The 17,511-nt window shown below is 39.8% G+C and overlaps 1 protein-coding gene across 2 annotated transcripts in view; it reads right to left on the bottom strand.

The window, feature by feature from the left end:
• The window catches only part of DGKA (diacylglycerol kinase alpha), a 275,733-nt gene that overhangs the window by 9,564 nt on the left and 248,658 nt on the right, over nt 1-17,511 (bottom strand). For both annotated transcript variants that reach the window (XM_040341070.1, XM_040341071.1), the window contains 8 exons: nt 15,950-16,036; nt 12,712-12,785; nt 6,937-7,011; nt 6,743-6,828; nt 4,852-4,941; nt 4,011-4,171; nt 1,587-1,651; nt 380-470 (listed from right to left, as the gene is read on the bottom strand). In XM_040341070.1, coding sequence (XP_040197004.1) covers nt 380-470; nt 1,587-1,651; nt 4,011-4,171; nt 4,852-4,941; nt 6,743-6,828; nt 6,937-7,011; nt 12,712-12,785; nt 15,950-16,036 — 729 coding nt within the window. The remainder of the gene's footprint in view (nt 1-379; nt 471-1,586; nt 1,652-4,010; nt 4,172-4,851; nt 4,942-6,742; nt 6,829-6,936; nt 7,012-12,711; nt 12,786-15,949; nt 16,037-17,511) is intronic.

Raw genomic sequence — 17,511 nt, 5'->3', positions numbered from 1 at the left:
TAAAGTGTCTAAATGCTGTAACAACCTAACAAAACGGACCTTAGTTTACAGACTAACTTTACTAGAATACATTAAGCTTGTGTATTACAGGGGTATTTATATTTAAAAAGTGAAATTGTGGCCGGAACTCCGCTTTAAGCATGCATTGAACAAAGTACCGAAGCACTTTTAGCATGGTGCAGCGTCTGAATATTACAGAGGTTCAGGATCAGCACAGAGCCACCTTCTGGTGACCACTGGAAAAAATGCCAGAGGAAATCCAAAGCAGAGAGCCCCCAGCAGGTGAAAGGCAGTAATTGCCAGGACTTTATAGTAAACTTTTCTGATACAGGTACAGTGACATGCTTTGTTTTTGATAGACATTAGTAGAAACACTCACCTCTATTGTTACATAATCCTTCAACTTCTTACATGTAGAGAAAACTGTTTCTGATGTTGCAAACTCAAAATACCAGAGTTTATTCTTCATCCTACCACCCAAGAATTAAATATTCAGAATAGTCATTCATTTATCTGTGTCTGTTTAGCATAGTTTTCTTTAGCTTTAAAAATATGACAATATGCAGTAATAAAGGTAGTTCTGAAAGATAAGTTTTTAAGGCTTGGTTCACACTGCTGTGACATGAGATCCGACTTGTGGGAACCCAAGTCGCATGACATGTCAAATTCAATATTTTCTTATGAGAGTCGTCTTAAAGGGGTTGTAAATTTTTTTTTTTCTAAATAGGTTCCTTTATACTAGTGCATTGTTGGTTAACTTACCTTTTCCTTCGATTCCCCTTCTAAATTTTTTCTTTGTCTCACTTCCTGTTTCTCCTCAGTAAACTTGCCACCATCATCCGAGCGGTGGTTAGTCAGCCAGAACAGCTTACTGAGGAGAAACAGGAAGTGAGAAATTCAGACAAAGAAAAAAAACATTTAGAAGGGAAATCGGAGGAAAAGGTAAGTGAACCAACAATGCAGTAGCTTAAAGGAACCCATTTAGAAAACAAAAAAAACAACCTTTACAACCCCTTCAACTGACACTACACAAGGCGTTCCGACACTTTAGAAAAGGTTCCTGCACTACTTTGGTCTGACTTGGGTGCGATCTCAGCCCTTGTACAGGTTCCTAAATAGCATCCAAGCCAGAAGGAAGTCAAAGTTGTACGATTTTGCTGTTGCAGCAGTTTGAACTGAGCCCAATGCCCTGTACACACGATCGGTTCGTCTGATGAAAACGAACCGATGGATTTTTTCATCAGATATCCGATGAAACTGACTTTCATCAGTCTTGCCTACACACCATCAGTTAAAAATCCGATCGTGTCCAACGCGGTGACATAAAACACAACGACATGCAGAGAAAAATGAAGTTCAATGCTTCCGAGCATGCGTCGACTTGATTCTGAGCATGAATGGATTTTTGACCGATGGATTTCCCCACAGACGATCGTTTTTTTCTATTTGTTTTTTCAAAAAAACTGATGGGGCCCACACACGATCGGTTCGTCTGATGAAAACGGTCCATCGGTCCGTTTTCATCAGACAAACAGATCGTGTGTACAGGGCATAAGTCTTCAGCACCTCAGCATCCCCATATTCACCTGCTGTTAAACTTCTCAGGATATTTCTCCCTCATATTGTGGAAACGATGTGCAATGGAGGCATCCTGCAGAAAGGAAACATTGTAAGGACCTATGAAAGGTAAAGGTTTCCATAAAACTGATTAATTTATTAGTGATGCAGTTACTTTTTTTTTTAAAGGTTAACAAAGAAAATTTTAGAGATGAGTTATCTTTTCACAATGATTTTAATTGTACATGCAGTGTAACAAAGTTAAATGCTGATGTGATCATGTCAAGCAGCCTTTAAAAGATGTTTTGTAAGATTGTGTCTATTTCCTTGCATTCATTTTATATGTATGGCAGAACAGATTAGTTCAAATTATGTTACATAGTTAGTCAGGTTGAAAAAATGGAATAATGAAAAAAGTAGCACTCACATTGCCACATCCGTATATAATATGTTGAAGAGAGAGAGAGGGGAACCCAAAGATTGAAACCTATTTGGACTTTAACAGCACAGTAAACAATGAGGATGTACAGATGTACAAAAAATATAATAGAAAAAAGACACATACAAAGGGGTAGATTCAGATAGAATCGTCTATCTGTCCGCCCAGCGTAACGTATCTCAGATACGTTACGCCGCCGTAATTTAGGGCGCAAGTTCTGTATTCAGAAACAACTTGCACCCTTAGTTACGGCGGCGTAACGTATCTGTGTCGGCGTAAGCCCGCCTAATTCAAATGTGGATCATGTGGGCGTGTTTTATGTATATTAACTGTGACCCCCGTATTTGACGTTTTTTACGAACGTTCGTGAAAAAATCCCAGTGCATGGTCATTGCTTTCGACGTGAACGTAAATTACGTCCAGCCCTATTCACGAACGACTTACGCAAACGACGTAAAATTTTCAAAACTCGACGAGGGAACGACGGCCATACTTAACATAGGATACGCCTTATATAGCAGGGGTAACTATACGGCGAAAAAAGCCTAACGTAAACAACGTAAAAAAATGCGCCGGCCGGACGTATCGGCGTATCTAGCTCAATTTCATATTCCTCGCGTAAATCTATGGAAGCGCCACCTAGCGGCCAGCGTAAATATGCAGTCTAAGATACGACGGTGTAAAACACTTACGCTGGTCAGATCTTAGGGAAATCTATGCCTAACTGATTCTATTAATTCAGGCGCATAGATACGACCGGCCCGGACTCAGAGATACGACGGCGTATCTGGAGATACGCCATCGTATCTTTTATCTGAATCTACCCCATAATGTACAAAAGGACAAGACAATGAATAAAAATCATACATATAGAATACACATAGTATGATGGGAGCCTGAATGCATTTGGGCTCCCATCATACTATGTGTATTCTATATGTATGATTTTTAATTATTGTCTTGTCCTTTTGTACATTATGTATGTGTCTTTTTTCTATTAAAATTATATTTTTTGTACATACTCATTGTTTACTGTGCCGTTAAAGTCGAAATCGGTTTCAATCTTTGGGCTCCCCTCTCTCTCTTTTCAGGTTAAAAAAAAGACACAAGTCCATCCAGTTCAACCATAGAAAAAAAAAATGTTGCTTTTCCCTTATGACTAAATACATTTATGTTTTCCAGTGAGCAGCACCTTCTAGGGTTAAAATTATTGCATAATGGAAATGTGTCCAGCATAGATGAGGTTAAGTGCGACCAAAGTAATCTAAATTTAGGGGAGTTACAAAGAATGTTTATGAGGCACCCAGTTGGGATTTGTATGTAAAGGAAAAATCATTAGCTAGATTGTAGATGTTTAAGCTGGGATAGTTTATCTTGTGAAGATATTACTGTCTGAGGATCGGTTCATACCTGAATTGCATATTAGCCTTTAAAATCAGCACTTTAGATTTCTCCCATAGACTTTAACAGGGTGTTCCGCGGCTTTTCGAATTTGCCGCGAACACCCCAAATTGTTCGTTGTTTGCCGAACAGGCAATGTTCGACTCTAACATGAGTTTGACTCGAACTCGAAGCTCATCCCTACTTACATGTATATTTGCAAATGTGTGCAAACAAAACCTTCAATTTGGTTGTTTTGCAGGCTGGCTGGTAAGTGTGTTGGGAAATGTTTTGTTTGTTTGTGATGTGTTGCACAGCTAACTGCAAAGGCTAGTTATAGTTAGGGGCGGTTGTCATTTTTTTTTGCATTTAGAGAATTCGATAAAACAGTTGCTTCAAAAGCTGCTCTAACAATTATCCTTATTTTGTTTGGTAGCAATTTTGCCTTGAAAACCCACTGGAAAGAATGAGATTCCAAGCCACCGGAAACAATGGGAGCAAAGTTGCCATTGGGGGTTCAGGTCTACCACATTCACATTCTATAGAAGGCATGTTAAAGAATATATACACCTGTATTATATATGTACGTAGGTGACTAACGATTGTACTGCAGAAAGAAAATATGAATACAAACCACTCCAATGGAAAAGTAGTTATTGATGATTTCATATGGGACAGGATCTCCTTTTTCATCGGGGTTCTCAGGTATGACTTCAATATTCCATCGGTCCATTAAAAGAATTGTGCTACTTTCAATGTCCTTTAGCACTTTAACTAGATTTTCTCCATCATACCCTGCAAATAATAAAGTCATGAAATATGTATTTGCTGATAAACTGATCAGTAAGAATACCATCATTTCTTATTCAGCTAAATATAAACTCATGGCTTTGCTGTTGAAACACCCATCAAGTCATCAAATTTCACATGAAGGTGAGACTGACAATTATAAGCAGAAATATATGAATTATTGGTTATATGGGTTATACTGCCACCCTAAGGAGATCTGGAGACTGGTAAACCCCAAAAAAAAAGTTAGGCCAGCCGCCCGTATAACCCTGCCTCCAACCACTAGCAACCAAAATATAATAAGGCCAACAGCACAGAGGGTGGGACCTATGTCCCCCAATGGACGGAATTACTATTTTCTTTATTGTCAAAGCAATCCAACTGGGAAGGGGGGGGGGGGCAACAGCAACTAAAATAACCAACAGAAAGGTGCAGCGCTCTAAACAGGGGAATACCAACAGGCAGGGCAGAGTCCACAGGTGGGTATTTTTAAGGTGTCAAGTCACAACACAATCTTATACTGACCAATAGTGATCAAAATGGCACAAGTGTAATGTCAGAGGCTGGTAGCTCTATGCAATAAATGCCTGATGAAATCACCAAGAGAATATGTTATGCACCATGTGATTCCTCCAAATGGCTGGATTGTTATGTGTGCAGCATTTGTCACAGTATACAGTACTCACCTCCTCCCCATCTTAGACAGCGCGCTAGGTCGTTCCCAGTACCCAGAGGCAAGACAGCTACAGGAGGCCTTTGGGGAAGATTGGCTTTATCTATGAAAATAGAAAGTTTAAGAAAGTAATTGCCTTTTTGCAAAACACAAGAAAGAGTAAAAAATAAATTAGTATATTTAGCAAAAATGTCAGTGCTTACAACCATCATATTTACAGACTCTAGAACTTAGCTATGTCACACCACATTTCTCACACACTACAAAGAAATATGAGGGTACTCACCTGGTACATACATACAAACTGGTCATATATATTATGTAATTAGGGTTCTCAAAATACATTAGGCAACTTAGGCATTTACCAGACATGCTATAAATATAATTTTCTATAACTCTAGGTATTTATCTAAAAATCCAAACAACATATTTTAGAGAGAAATACAGTGGAACCTTGGATTACGAGCATAATCCGTTCCAGGAGAGTTCTCGTAATCCAAACCACTCGCATATCAAATCGATTTTCCCCATAGAAGTCAATGGAAACGAAAATAATTTTTTCCGCATTGACTTCAATGGCATGCAATACCGCATGTGGCCAGAGGTGGGGGGTGCCAGAGAGCCTCGGAAATGTTTGGGGACAGCATGGCTGACCTCAGAAGCCCTTGGAAAGGCTCATAAACACCTGGGAACTGAGTATTTCCAAGTATTTCCAAACGGCTCCGATCGCCTCCAGCGTCCCGCACCTTAGGCCAAATGCGGTACTACACACCCCATTAGCTTGAATTCTGCTCATTTTGCGAGACCACACTCGTAAACCGAGTCAGAATTAAAATGCTTGTTAACCACGTTACTCGTAAACCAAGGTTCCACTGTATAGAGGAATATTCAACTGATATTCTGAAAAGAGTGGAGCATCCTTCTGTTAAATTCATTTGAAGACAAAAAGGTACCGCGTAAAGCTGCATCTGTAGAACAGATCTTAACATATCACAATCTCATTGTACAATCTCCTTAATATTTACCATCGAGTGAGTGTAAAATGAGGGTCTACCTAATCAATATATTTTATACACAATCAGACAGGACCATTAAATACAGAGTTGCTGTTAAAAGTAAAGCAGATTGTATAATCAGATTGCAATATTTGGGTGGCCCCCAGAAATAAACAATTACACTAATATGATTTACTCACACACAAAAAAGGATAGCTTCACTCCTGACAATAACACATAAGGAAATGATGCACAAAATCTCTATACATTACCTCTTAAGTGGATGTAAACCCGATTCATGAGATTTGAGCTGGGCACATATATCTGCAGTGTTTTCTTATTTCTCTTCAAAGCACTAAGTGTGTCTTTTTCCTGCTCTCTTCTTCTGTTATCAGCATAACTTCTGACAAGTTCTCCGACACATGTGCTAAAACCAGCCTGAATTTTGTGTCAGGGTGGGTGCTATAAATAGATTAGCAGAAATCTGCTCTACTCACAGGACAGCTCTGAAAGTCTCTGCCTATGTGGAGGAGGGTGTGTACCTTTCCTCCAATCAACACTACACTGCTACTGCTGAATGAGGAAGTGAAAATTCTAACACAATGTGCACTTTCTAAACAGTATATAAAGCTGAAGACAGTATATGTAAGGGTTTACACCCATTTTAAGTATGATAACTGGAATACGCACTGACATGAAATACAATCTGCCAGGTAGGAAGAATAACCATAATGTGAATATGGCTGTAATTACTTCAGACTTGGCTTGATCAATATGAGATGAATAGGTAAAGTAACTATTGCCCTAAGCCACCAATTAAATTTAAGGCTTTGGGTTTCAAATATTAGCACAAAAAAATCTGGTGGCTACAAATAACAGACAGACATTTATATTTATTAAAATTGTTACCAATGGCATCCAAAATCCAGCCGACTGTGCCATCCCCACCACACACCAAAATCCTATAGCTGGGAACATCCCGGAAAAAGTTGAGCCTAGTAATAAATTCGAAGGAAAGAACCGTGATTACCACAAACAACGAACCAATATTTTTGGGCAGTCATTCCCAAAATTACTTTGTACATTGACTCAAATGTTCTTACCCAGGTGATGGGCCACACTTCACTAGGTTATAAACTTGACGGGGGTTCAACAGATACTGGAACTTGCGAAGCACTCTATAGAAAATGTGTGAAAGTGAACAATGAAGAAGCATACCAGCATTTTAAAACGGTCATTAAATGTAATATAAAAGCTTTTGTAATATAAAAGCTTCTCTTTGGGCCTCGATAGTTTTAAAAAACTATTAGATAAGCATCTGAACGACTGCAACAAACAGGGATATAAAATGTAATACTGACATACTAACTGACATCTCAGCATGGATGTCGCACCACTTCCTTAAACTAAATCTCTCTAAAACTGAGTTACTAATATGCCCCCGCGCCTGTGCCCCCCTCCATACCTTTTCCATCAAAATCAACAATGCAACCATCAGTCCCTCCCCTCATGCCAGGGTACTGGGTGTAATCCTAGACTCTGACTTGTCATTTCAGCCTTAGGTCCATCGTTGTCAAAAGTTTGAAGAATTCACCTCCGTAACATCTCTAAAATCCGCTCCTTTATAACAAATGAAACCACCAAGCTCCTCATTCACTCCCTTGTTATCTCTCGCATTGACTATTGCAACTCCCTTCTCATTGGCCTGCCTCTCCATAGGCTATCCCCTCTTCAGTCTATCATGAATGTTCCTGCCAGACTTATCCACCTTACCAACTGCTCAGTGTCTGCCAACCCTCTCCTCCAATCCCTACACTGGCTCCCGATCACCCAGAGAATTAAATTCAAATACTAACCACAAATTACAAAGCCATCCACAACTCTGCCCCGAGCTTGTCTCCAATCTTGTCTCCAAACATATCCCAAACTGTCCTCTCCGCTCTTTTCAAGACCTCCTACTGTCAAGCTCTCTCGTCTCCTCCTCCTCCCATGCCGTCTCCAGGATTTCTCCAGAGCCTCTCCCATCCTCTGGAACTCGCTACCTCAACCTGTCTGGCTATCCCCTACTCTTACTACCCTCAGGCGATCCCTGAAAACTCATCTCTTCAGGGAAACCTATCGCATCTCCAACTAATCTTTTACCACTTCCATCAGATCATTCCACACAGTTACAACCTTTTGTACCACCTGCCCCACCCTATTAGATTGTAAGCTCTTCTAAGCAGGGCCCTCTTAATCCTCTTGTAGTTTATTGTATTATAACTGTATTGTCTCCCTTTTATATAGTAAAGCACTGCATAAACTGTTGGCGCTATATACATCCTGTATAATAATAGTATAATCACACAGGTTGGACTTGATGGACTTGTGTCTTTTTTCAACCTCACCTACTATGTAAAATTAAAACAATCATACATTTAGAAATTAAACAAACTAAACCAAGCCCAAAACAAAGCAAAACAATTATGGAGTATATGGGGTCCATATCAGATTGGCTCTGCCCATCACTGTTATTGGAAGCTTACACCATTTATCCGCAAATTTAATTAATAATGGTTTAAAGTTAATACATTTCGGGATACCTCTACACCCAAATATTTCACGGTATGCTTGATTTGAATTTGTGAAGCTATATCTGGCAAGGTTAGACCATCTAGTGGAAGCAGTATCGATTTCTCCCAATTAATACGAAAGCTCAAGATTAGTCCCAATGCAGAAATGAGGCCCATAAGTTCTATTAATGAATTTGAGGTAACCTTTCAAGAAAATAAGGGCATTATCTGCATAGAGGGCTATTTTGTCCTCTCTACCTGCTCGGTGAAGTTGATTGTCTAATTGCAAGAGCCAAAGGCTCCATAGCCATGGCAAACAAAGTAGACACAGGGGGCAGCCTTGTCTAGTTCCTCTCAACAGTGAAAAGGAGGAGGATAATGTGTTGTTTATTCCTGGACCTTTACCAAAGGCAGCTAGTACAGCCAGGGCCGCCATCAGGAATTATGGGGCCCCTTACACAGCTTCAGGCATGGGCCCCCTGGAGCAGAGAACCGGGGGGGGGGGGGTGCTGCCGCCATAAATTGAGAAGCGGGGGGGGGGCTGCCGCGGATTGAGAAGCGGGGGGGGGCCTTTACACAAAAACGAAGAAATAAAGAAAAACATATATAAAAAAAGGGGGGTAGCCATCCGGGGCCCTGGGGACCTCTGGGCCCTTTAATAAAAATAAAAAATATATATAAAAAAATATATATTTTTTTTTTTAAAAAGGGGGTTGCCATCTGGGGCCCTGGGGACCTCTGGGCCCTTTAATAATTTATATATATATAAATATATATATATATATATATATATATATATATATATATATATAAATGTATGTGTGTGTATATATATATATATATATATATATATATATAAAGAAATTGCAAAAAAGGGGGGTTGCCATCCAGGACCTCTGGGCCCTTTAATAAAAATGAAAAAAAGAAACCTCTGGGCCCTTTAATAATAATAATAATAAAATATATATATATATATATATATATATATATATATATATATATATATATATATATATATATATAATTAAAAATAAACATTTATGGAAAAAAAAGGGGGGTTGCCATCCAGGGCCCTGGGGACCTCAGGGCCCTTTAATAATAATAAAACATATATATATATATATATATATATATATAAACAAAAATAAAAAAATAAACATTTATTAAAAAAAAGGGGGGGGTTTGCCACACATGGGGCCCTGGGGACCTCTGAGCCCTTTAATAATATATATATATATATATATATATATATATATATATATATATATATATATATATGTATATATATAAAAATATATATAAAGAAAAAAATATATATATATATAAAAAAATATATATAAAAAAAAATATTTTTTTTATTAAAAAAGGGGGGTTGCCATCCGGGGGCCTGGGGACCTATGGGCCTATGGGCCCTTTAATAATAATAATAATAATATATATATGGGGACCTCCGGACCTCTAAAAAAAAAATGGCTCTTTATTAAAAAATAAAATAAAAATATATATAAATTTTTTTTTTTTTTTATAAAAAAAAAAAAGGGGGGGGTTGCCATCCGGGGCCTCAGGGCCCCTGGGGACCTCCGGACCTCTAAAAAAAAAAATTTGCCCTCCGGGCCCCTGGGGGGGTTGCCATCCGGGCCCCTGGGGACCTCCGGGCCCCTTACAGGTGTAATGCCTGTACCCCCCTGATGGCGGCCCTGAGTACAGCCCATAAATACTCCCACTCCACCATATCAAAAGCTTCCATAGCTAATTTCATATGTCAAAAAAGTCTACGGATATTTATCGATGCTGATCTTGAAGTAATAAAGCCATCTGAACACCATAAATTTTAGTATTCATATATCTAGCCTATTTGCAAGCACCCTTGCCAGGATCTTCACATCTGATATTAGATATAATATCTCAAATATTAGATCTAGATCGGTAAGATTCTGGCATTAATGGATCTTTACCTTGTTTGGGAATCACCATTATAATTGTTTCCTGCATTGAATATGGAATTTTTTGTATTCCAAAAGCCTCATGTAATACCTCCTGAAGTTCATTTTTTTTATACATTTCCATAGGCAATCCATCTTGCCCTGGGGCCTTGTTATTATGGGTCTGAGATACTGCCTGTTTTAACTCTTCCTTGGATATAGGGCTATCTAAAAAATTATCTTTTTTGTTGGTTTCATATTAGGCATATATACTTTTTTTTTCAAAGTACTTGTCGGTAACAATTACTGATACTTATTAAAACCAGCATGCAATCTTCATGGGCAACTGCAGCAAGTCAGTACAACCCCTGTCACATGGAAAAAAACACACCACAGTCCGATAATCATGGGATGGTTCAAAGTATACAGACTTCACTTCTATATAACTTTTCACTTCAGGGCAGTGCCGCTCATGTAAAAAAAGAAAACACAGATATGGTGCAAATAACGTATGAATAGGAAGAAAACCAATGCAATACAGCGATTGCACTCACGGAAGCCTCGATCTCATTAGGCTCTGCTGTAAAGTAATACGAACGCCGCTCAGTGCTTAGACGATCTCCTCAGGTGGATGGTCGCGTCACTCGGCTCCTCCCCCACGCGTATCGTCACTAGACACGCGACTTATTCATGGCAACCCATAGTGACGATACGCGTGGGGGAGGAGCCGAGTGACGCGACCATCCACCTGAGGAGATCGTCTAAGCACTGAGCGGCGTTCGTATTACTTTACAGCAGAGCCTAATGAGATCGAGGCTTCCGTGAGTGCAATCGCTGTATTGCATTGGTTTTCTTCCTATTCATACGTTATTTGCACCATATCTGTGTTTTCTTTTTTTACATGAGCGGCACTGCCCTGAAGTGAAAAGTTATATAGAAGTGAAGTCTGTATACTTTGAACCATCCCATGATTATCGGACTGTGGTGTGTTTTTTTCCATGTGACAGGGGTTGTACTGACTTGCTGCAGTTGCCCATGAAGATTGCATGCTGGTTTTAATAGGGACTTTTTTCCCAGCACCTCACTGGCACTTCACTGGATGATTTGTTATATTGTCTATTTTGCACTTGTGATCCCTTTTGTATTGAGTCTACAAGGGGGTCTCTTTCTTATGTAATTTTGTACGTAGAAATAAGTTATTATCAGCGCAACACACCTATTTTATCACTATTATTGGTTTTGTACACCTTTTTTTGTGTCTGCAGCGGTATTATTTAGTTTTTTATTTCTATATATTTTTCTTGATTAATTAGTAGTAGTAGCGCTGTAGTACTATATATTCAATTACTGATACTTAGCCCGAGTTCACATATTTCCGGGGCCGATTTGAAGCACGATTTCGAGCCCTGAATGCTTGTGACTTTGTTCACTGATTCAGGTGCAATTCAGTTTATGACATTGTAAATCGCACCTGAACTAGGCTGAAAATCATACTAGACTCTTCTTGAAATTACACTGCGACCGACACACAGTGCAATTTTAAAGAGAGTCGGGTACGATTTTCTGCTAAATTAAATTGCACCGGACTCATGAATGTATCAGTTTTAGTATCTGAGCATTTGCACGAGTACAAGTACAAGTAATGCTAATATACTATACTAATGCTAGTAAATGAAGCCTTGATACAAATGTAAACAAAATCTTTAATATTACATACATTCACACACTACTCACAGTCCTGGTCCTTTCCAGGCCTGAGTTAAAGCAAAACTTAAATGCAAAAGTAAAAATGTGTAAACAGGCAGGCTTTTTATTGCAAAGGAGACACACTATATACTGTATTTTTAGCAAATAATGCATTCCTACCTGCCTGTTCACAAGTTGCTGCAGAATGTACACTGAGCTGTAAAGGTAAAAATGCTAAGGGATGAATGAAGTTACATCATCCTGGTGTAGGCCAGTCAAGCACCATGTGTAAGATTTGTGTAGGGGCTGCCTAAAATTACAGTGTCTGAGCCTAGCTATTGGCCTCCATGCGTAAGCCAGCATCTTAGGAGAAAGGGGAGGAGATCACATTCTACCCAATAACTGGAGACACTGGTATTGCTTCAGTTAGGCAAGAGAGTGGGAAAAAATGACAGCTGAGAATGGTGGCAACAAATGGGCAAAGTGAAACAGTTTCTTTAGACTCAGATATAATGACCAATGACTTCTTCTATAAAATGGAAGAATACTATCAAACACCACAGACTGATTATAATATAAAATCTTTGTCACTATGTGTGACCTAAAGTTTTTGTTAGATGCTAAAATAATTGAATCATGCAAGATATTATTTACAGTCTTCTCACATGAAAAAAAAAAATCTAGTTTCTTGCTACATCTTCCCATTATGATGACTCACCTTTCACCCTGCTTTCCTCCACTTTTTGGGTTGACAAAGATAAGTAGTGGGTGTGTATCTAGTATTGGGGCGATCTGAAAATACAATGATACATGCACCAGAACAGGAATTTAGAAACCCAGGCATACACATGTGTACTTTATGAACACAGAGAGAGCAAAGCAGAGGTCTTGGTCTTTTAAAGTAGAACTATAGGCAAAACTTGTTTTTTTTGGATAGAGTATAACCCGTCAGATTCCCCCCCCCCCCCCCCCCGCTAATTGTGTTCCATTCGGGAGATTTCCATTCACTTCCTGACACATAGCCAAACAGGAAGTGAGAGAAATTCCCAGCAAATTAAGAGAATTCCTTGAAGACCTCCAGGTCACCAGAACTAGTGTTCCCATTGGAAGATTTCACCCCTATTACCTTTCTGGGGACAGCCCAAAATGTGTGATTTTCTTTTACTTTCACTTTCAATGATAATGGTAAACAGGACAAAAAATGAAGAGGGTGAATCTCCTTAAGGGGGCCATAGACAGCAATAAAAACTGACAAGTCTTCCACCCTGTCCAAAGCTAAAAATAAAGTTGTGCCTTTAGTTATACTTTAGGTATAACCTGCGATGATGTGTCCTACTATATAAGAAAAATAGGCAAAGGTTTTCTGTAATAACAACATTATTTACCGTTTTGCTTTATTTAAATAAATCAGAAAACCTCTAAACAGCTTTCTAGTTATGCACATTTTGAACCAGTTCATTAAAGTGATACTAAACACACACTGTTTAGTTTACATTGTCCTTTCTATTTCTGTATATGGATGATGGCACTGTAATTCTTGTAATTATAAAAAAATATACAAGTACCTTTTTCCTAATAGATATACAGCTGTCACATGACCCAGCTCTTTCCCAGCCTGTCTGCAGGGAAACATAAGCAGGAGGAGCTTCTAGTCCTCTGCTGCTGGTCACATGTCCAAAGTAAATAAAAATACATAAAAAAACAGCCTTTAAAATACAGAGTAAAATATACAAATATACATTTGAAATCACATCTTTATTATTTTTTTGCCAATAACATGGTGTGGGCAGATTTCTGCCAGTCACAGGCTGTCAAGCCCCTCCAGCCTGTGTCTTAGAATAAGAGGGAGGTGAAGCCTCCATCAGTCTACATGTAATATCCTGCCCCCATTGTGTTTAGATGGTTTAAGGGCATGGAGGAGGAGGGAGTGGGCTGTCATTTACCACTGTGTATACACCCACATATGTGACTCTATTGTCACATGGGCTGCACAGATGTAATAGGGAGGAAATGCTGAGCATATAAACTCACTGGAAACTGAATATGTGCAGAGCTACTCTGTAAAATCCCCAACTGAATTGGAGACATGTACAGAAGGGGGAGTAGAGAACAGCGGGATCAACCAGGTTTTTTCCACAATACAGAAAACGAATCCCATATTGGCTGAGTGAGTATGAACAGCATGTAATACACCATTTATTGTTAGTTTTTTATGATGTGGGTTTAGTGACACTTTAAGGAAGGCAGGTACTATATAGTTGCTAAATACTATTACAGAAAAACTCTGCTAAGACCAATCTACATCTAAAAGAACAGCATGACCTCAGTGCAATTTTAGGAACACGACAACCCCTCTGAAAAGGAAAAAAAAACAATAAGTGATTTTGGGTAAACTTTGCTGGTCATACACATTTTTCAAATTGATTATTTAAAATAATTTGAACCAGCTTTTAATCACACCAATAGCTTCATAGATCAAAGCCACGTTCCACCAGCATCTTTAAGGTGTTAGAATGTATAAATCTGGTCAGCCATTTTTGTGATTATAAGATGGTTGGAAATGAAGACTGTTACATGTAGATTTAGCCCACTTTAAACAGAATTCCACCCAAAAGGGGGAGTTCTGCTTTAAGCACTCCCCAACCGGGAGTGGTACACCCTCTTCCCCTCCCTCCCTGCACTGTGTTGGGACACGTCACAGGTCCCAGAGTACCATTGTTTAACCTCTCCTGAACGATTTAACTTGACAGCTAGAAACCGGTGTCTAAAAATGACCGATTTCTTTAAAAAAAAAAGTAAAACGACTGTAAACGAAACCCCGCTAAATGCGAGTTGTAACGGAATGACCCGTGACAACCAGAGACTTTTGAAGAATGTGGGGTACTCCTGTGCCAGCGTCACTAATGACTCTTGTGTCTAGGGTCACCCTGTGCCCCTTTTGGGCATAGGGTGACTGAGAAATATTAATTAGAAATTACATGAGATGGGACAGTACTGATAGTTCATATTGCAGGATGTCTTGAGATGTTACAGGTGGTTTCATGCTGACCCACACCAGGTCAATAGGCTCCTGAGAGACATTCCATTGTCCATTGTGTGAGGCTGTTGAGATGCTAACTAAGACTGCTACTGTGGATTGAAAATGAGAGTCAGCCTGGCTCCTAGACCTCTCATTATGTATACTGTTTATGTGTGGAATGTGACTTCTCAGCTATAGTAATTAGGTCATGTTAACTCGGTGCCAAAACGTCTGTCATAGAAATGTGCATTCTGCAGGTGAATCACTTATTGTCGGAGACAGAATGTCTGGTGGATAATTAGCTCAACGGGATGTCATTGTCTAAGAGAGTGTGTATTGAAGTGATGTGTGGGTGGAGAGTTCTTTGTTCCTTTGATTACTGTAACATGTTGTACTGTATATAAGACTGAAAGTTACCATTAAAAGTGTTCATACATTTTGGAACAAGAACAGAGCTGCGTGTCTCGTCCTTGTTCTGGGAAATGGGATGTCTGATGTCTGCTAGATTGTGGAGTGTCAGATGAGCTGTTGTGACTGATGGAAGGGAAATCGTAAACGGTGGTGACCGTTTCACGAGTTACCACGTTTAACAGCATTTACAAGCTGTTACAGGCATTTGGCGTTTCAAATGCCTCTAAACATCTGTCTGAACCCATTTTTTTGCATTAAATAAAAGGCTTTTAAACTCAACTGCCTAGAAATGACTATAAACAACCCTGTGTACATGTACACATAAGATAACAGGGGAGAGTTCAGGGGCAGCTGAAAAAAACGCCCAACTGCTCCTAAACTTCCATTTACTAACAGCAGTGTACATGGCCTTTGCTTCACTCAGTGGGTGGGTAGCAAATGTTAGCCTGTAAAGTATACTGTGGTACAGATCAGAGGTGCAGTAAGGCACAATGTATATACAATTCAGATTGAAGGTGATTCTCACTCTAAGTGCTTGTCCTTCTGCAGTGCTGAATATCTGGGATGTTTCCTCTGGGGAAGCTATAAGGTTCTTCTGACTGTTTTGTCGTTCCTGAAAATGTGAGAGAAAAACGGTGAGAAATTTCATGCACATAAAAAAATATGTAGCTTACTAGAGGGAATTTTCAGTTTAACATATAAAACTGAAGGAAAGAAGTAATATGTTGCACATAAAAAACAATCATCAGCTACTTGCAATTTCTAGCCAGTAATCCATAAATGACTGCTGTAATATGACTGGTACCTATGGGCCAGATTCACGTAGAAGTGCGGCAGCGTAACGTATCGTAGATACGTTACACCGCCGCAAGTTTTCATCGCAAGTGCCTGATTCACAAAGCACTTGCAATGAAAACCTACGCCGGCGGCCTCCAGCGTAAGCCCGCGCAATTCAAAGGGGCGTGTGCCATTTAAATTAGGCGCGCTCCCGCGCCGGACCTACTGCGCATGCTCCGTTCTGAAATTCCTGCCGTGCTTTGTGCGAACTGACGTCATTTTTTCGAACGGAGACGTGCGTAGCGTACTTCCGTATTCCCGGACATCTTACGCCGTGAATTTTTAAATTTCGACGCGGGAACGACGGCCATACTTTATACAGCACATACGTGTGCTGTGTAAAGTTAGGGCACCCAAAACGACGACTAACTTTGCGACGGGAAACTAGACTAGCAGCGACGTAGCGAACGCGAAAAACCGGCGTGGATCGCCGTAAATCCTAATTTGCATACCCGACGCTGGTTTACGATGCAAACTCCCCCCAGCGGCGGCCGCGGTACTGCATCCTAAGATCCGACAGTGTAAAATAATTACACCTGTCGGATCTTAGGGCTATCTATGCGTAACTGGTTCTATGAATCATAGATACTCTGAGAGATACGACAGAGTATCTGAGATACTCCGTCGTATATCCGCTGTGAATCTGGGCCCAAATACATATCTAGTGCTGGTTGGACGCTAAGGGCAAAACCTCCATTATTACGTTACTCCATTTTTGTTAGACCTGAGCTTAGCAGACAGAGGCAGTATATGAGAAATAAAAAAATAATAATAATAATTTAAGTAAAGTACTGGAAGTAAGAGGTCTATAACACTGATGTCACAGTGACAAATCATGAATACTTGCCGGTTTATTTAACAAGGCAGTGCAAATGACAGTAACTTCATGTAACATGCAGACAATCCGAATATCCAGTTGGATTTCAATTTTCTGCAGTCAGATCTCCAGACAATCCTAAGTATAGGTCCCTTTAAAGTCCAATGATGAAGTCACGTGCTGTGACGTAATGCGTAGAGCATTATGGACCGGAAGTGATGCAAGAGACTGGCAAGTTTTTAACTGTAAGGCCGTGTACACACCAGCAAACATGTACGATGAAACCGGTCCGCCGGACCGTTTTCACCGTACATGTCTGCCCGGGGCTTTCTGTACGATGGCTGTACTAACCATCGTACAGAAATCCGCGCGTAAACAATACGCGGGGCGTGTCCGGGCCTGCCAGTTAAATGCTTCCACGCATGCGTCGAAGT

Source organism: Rana temporaria, chromosome 2 (assembly GCF_905171775.1).
Source record: "Rana temporaria chromosome 2, aRanTem1.1, whole genome shotgun sequence".
NCBI classification, from domain to species: Eukaryota; Metazoa; Chordata; class Amphibia; order Anura; family Ranidae; genus Rana; species Rana temporaria.
This window is presented reverse-complemented; position numbering and strand designations above follow the sequence as displayed.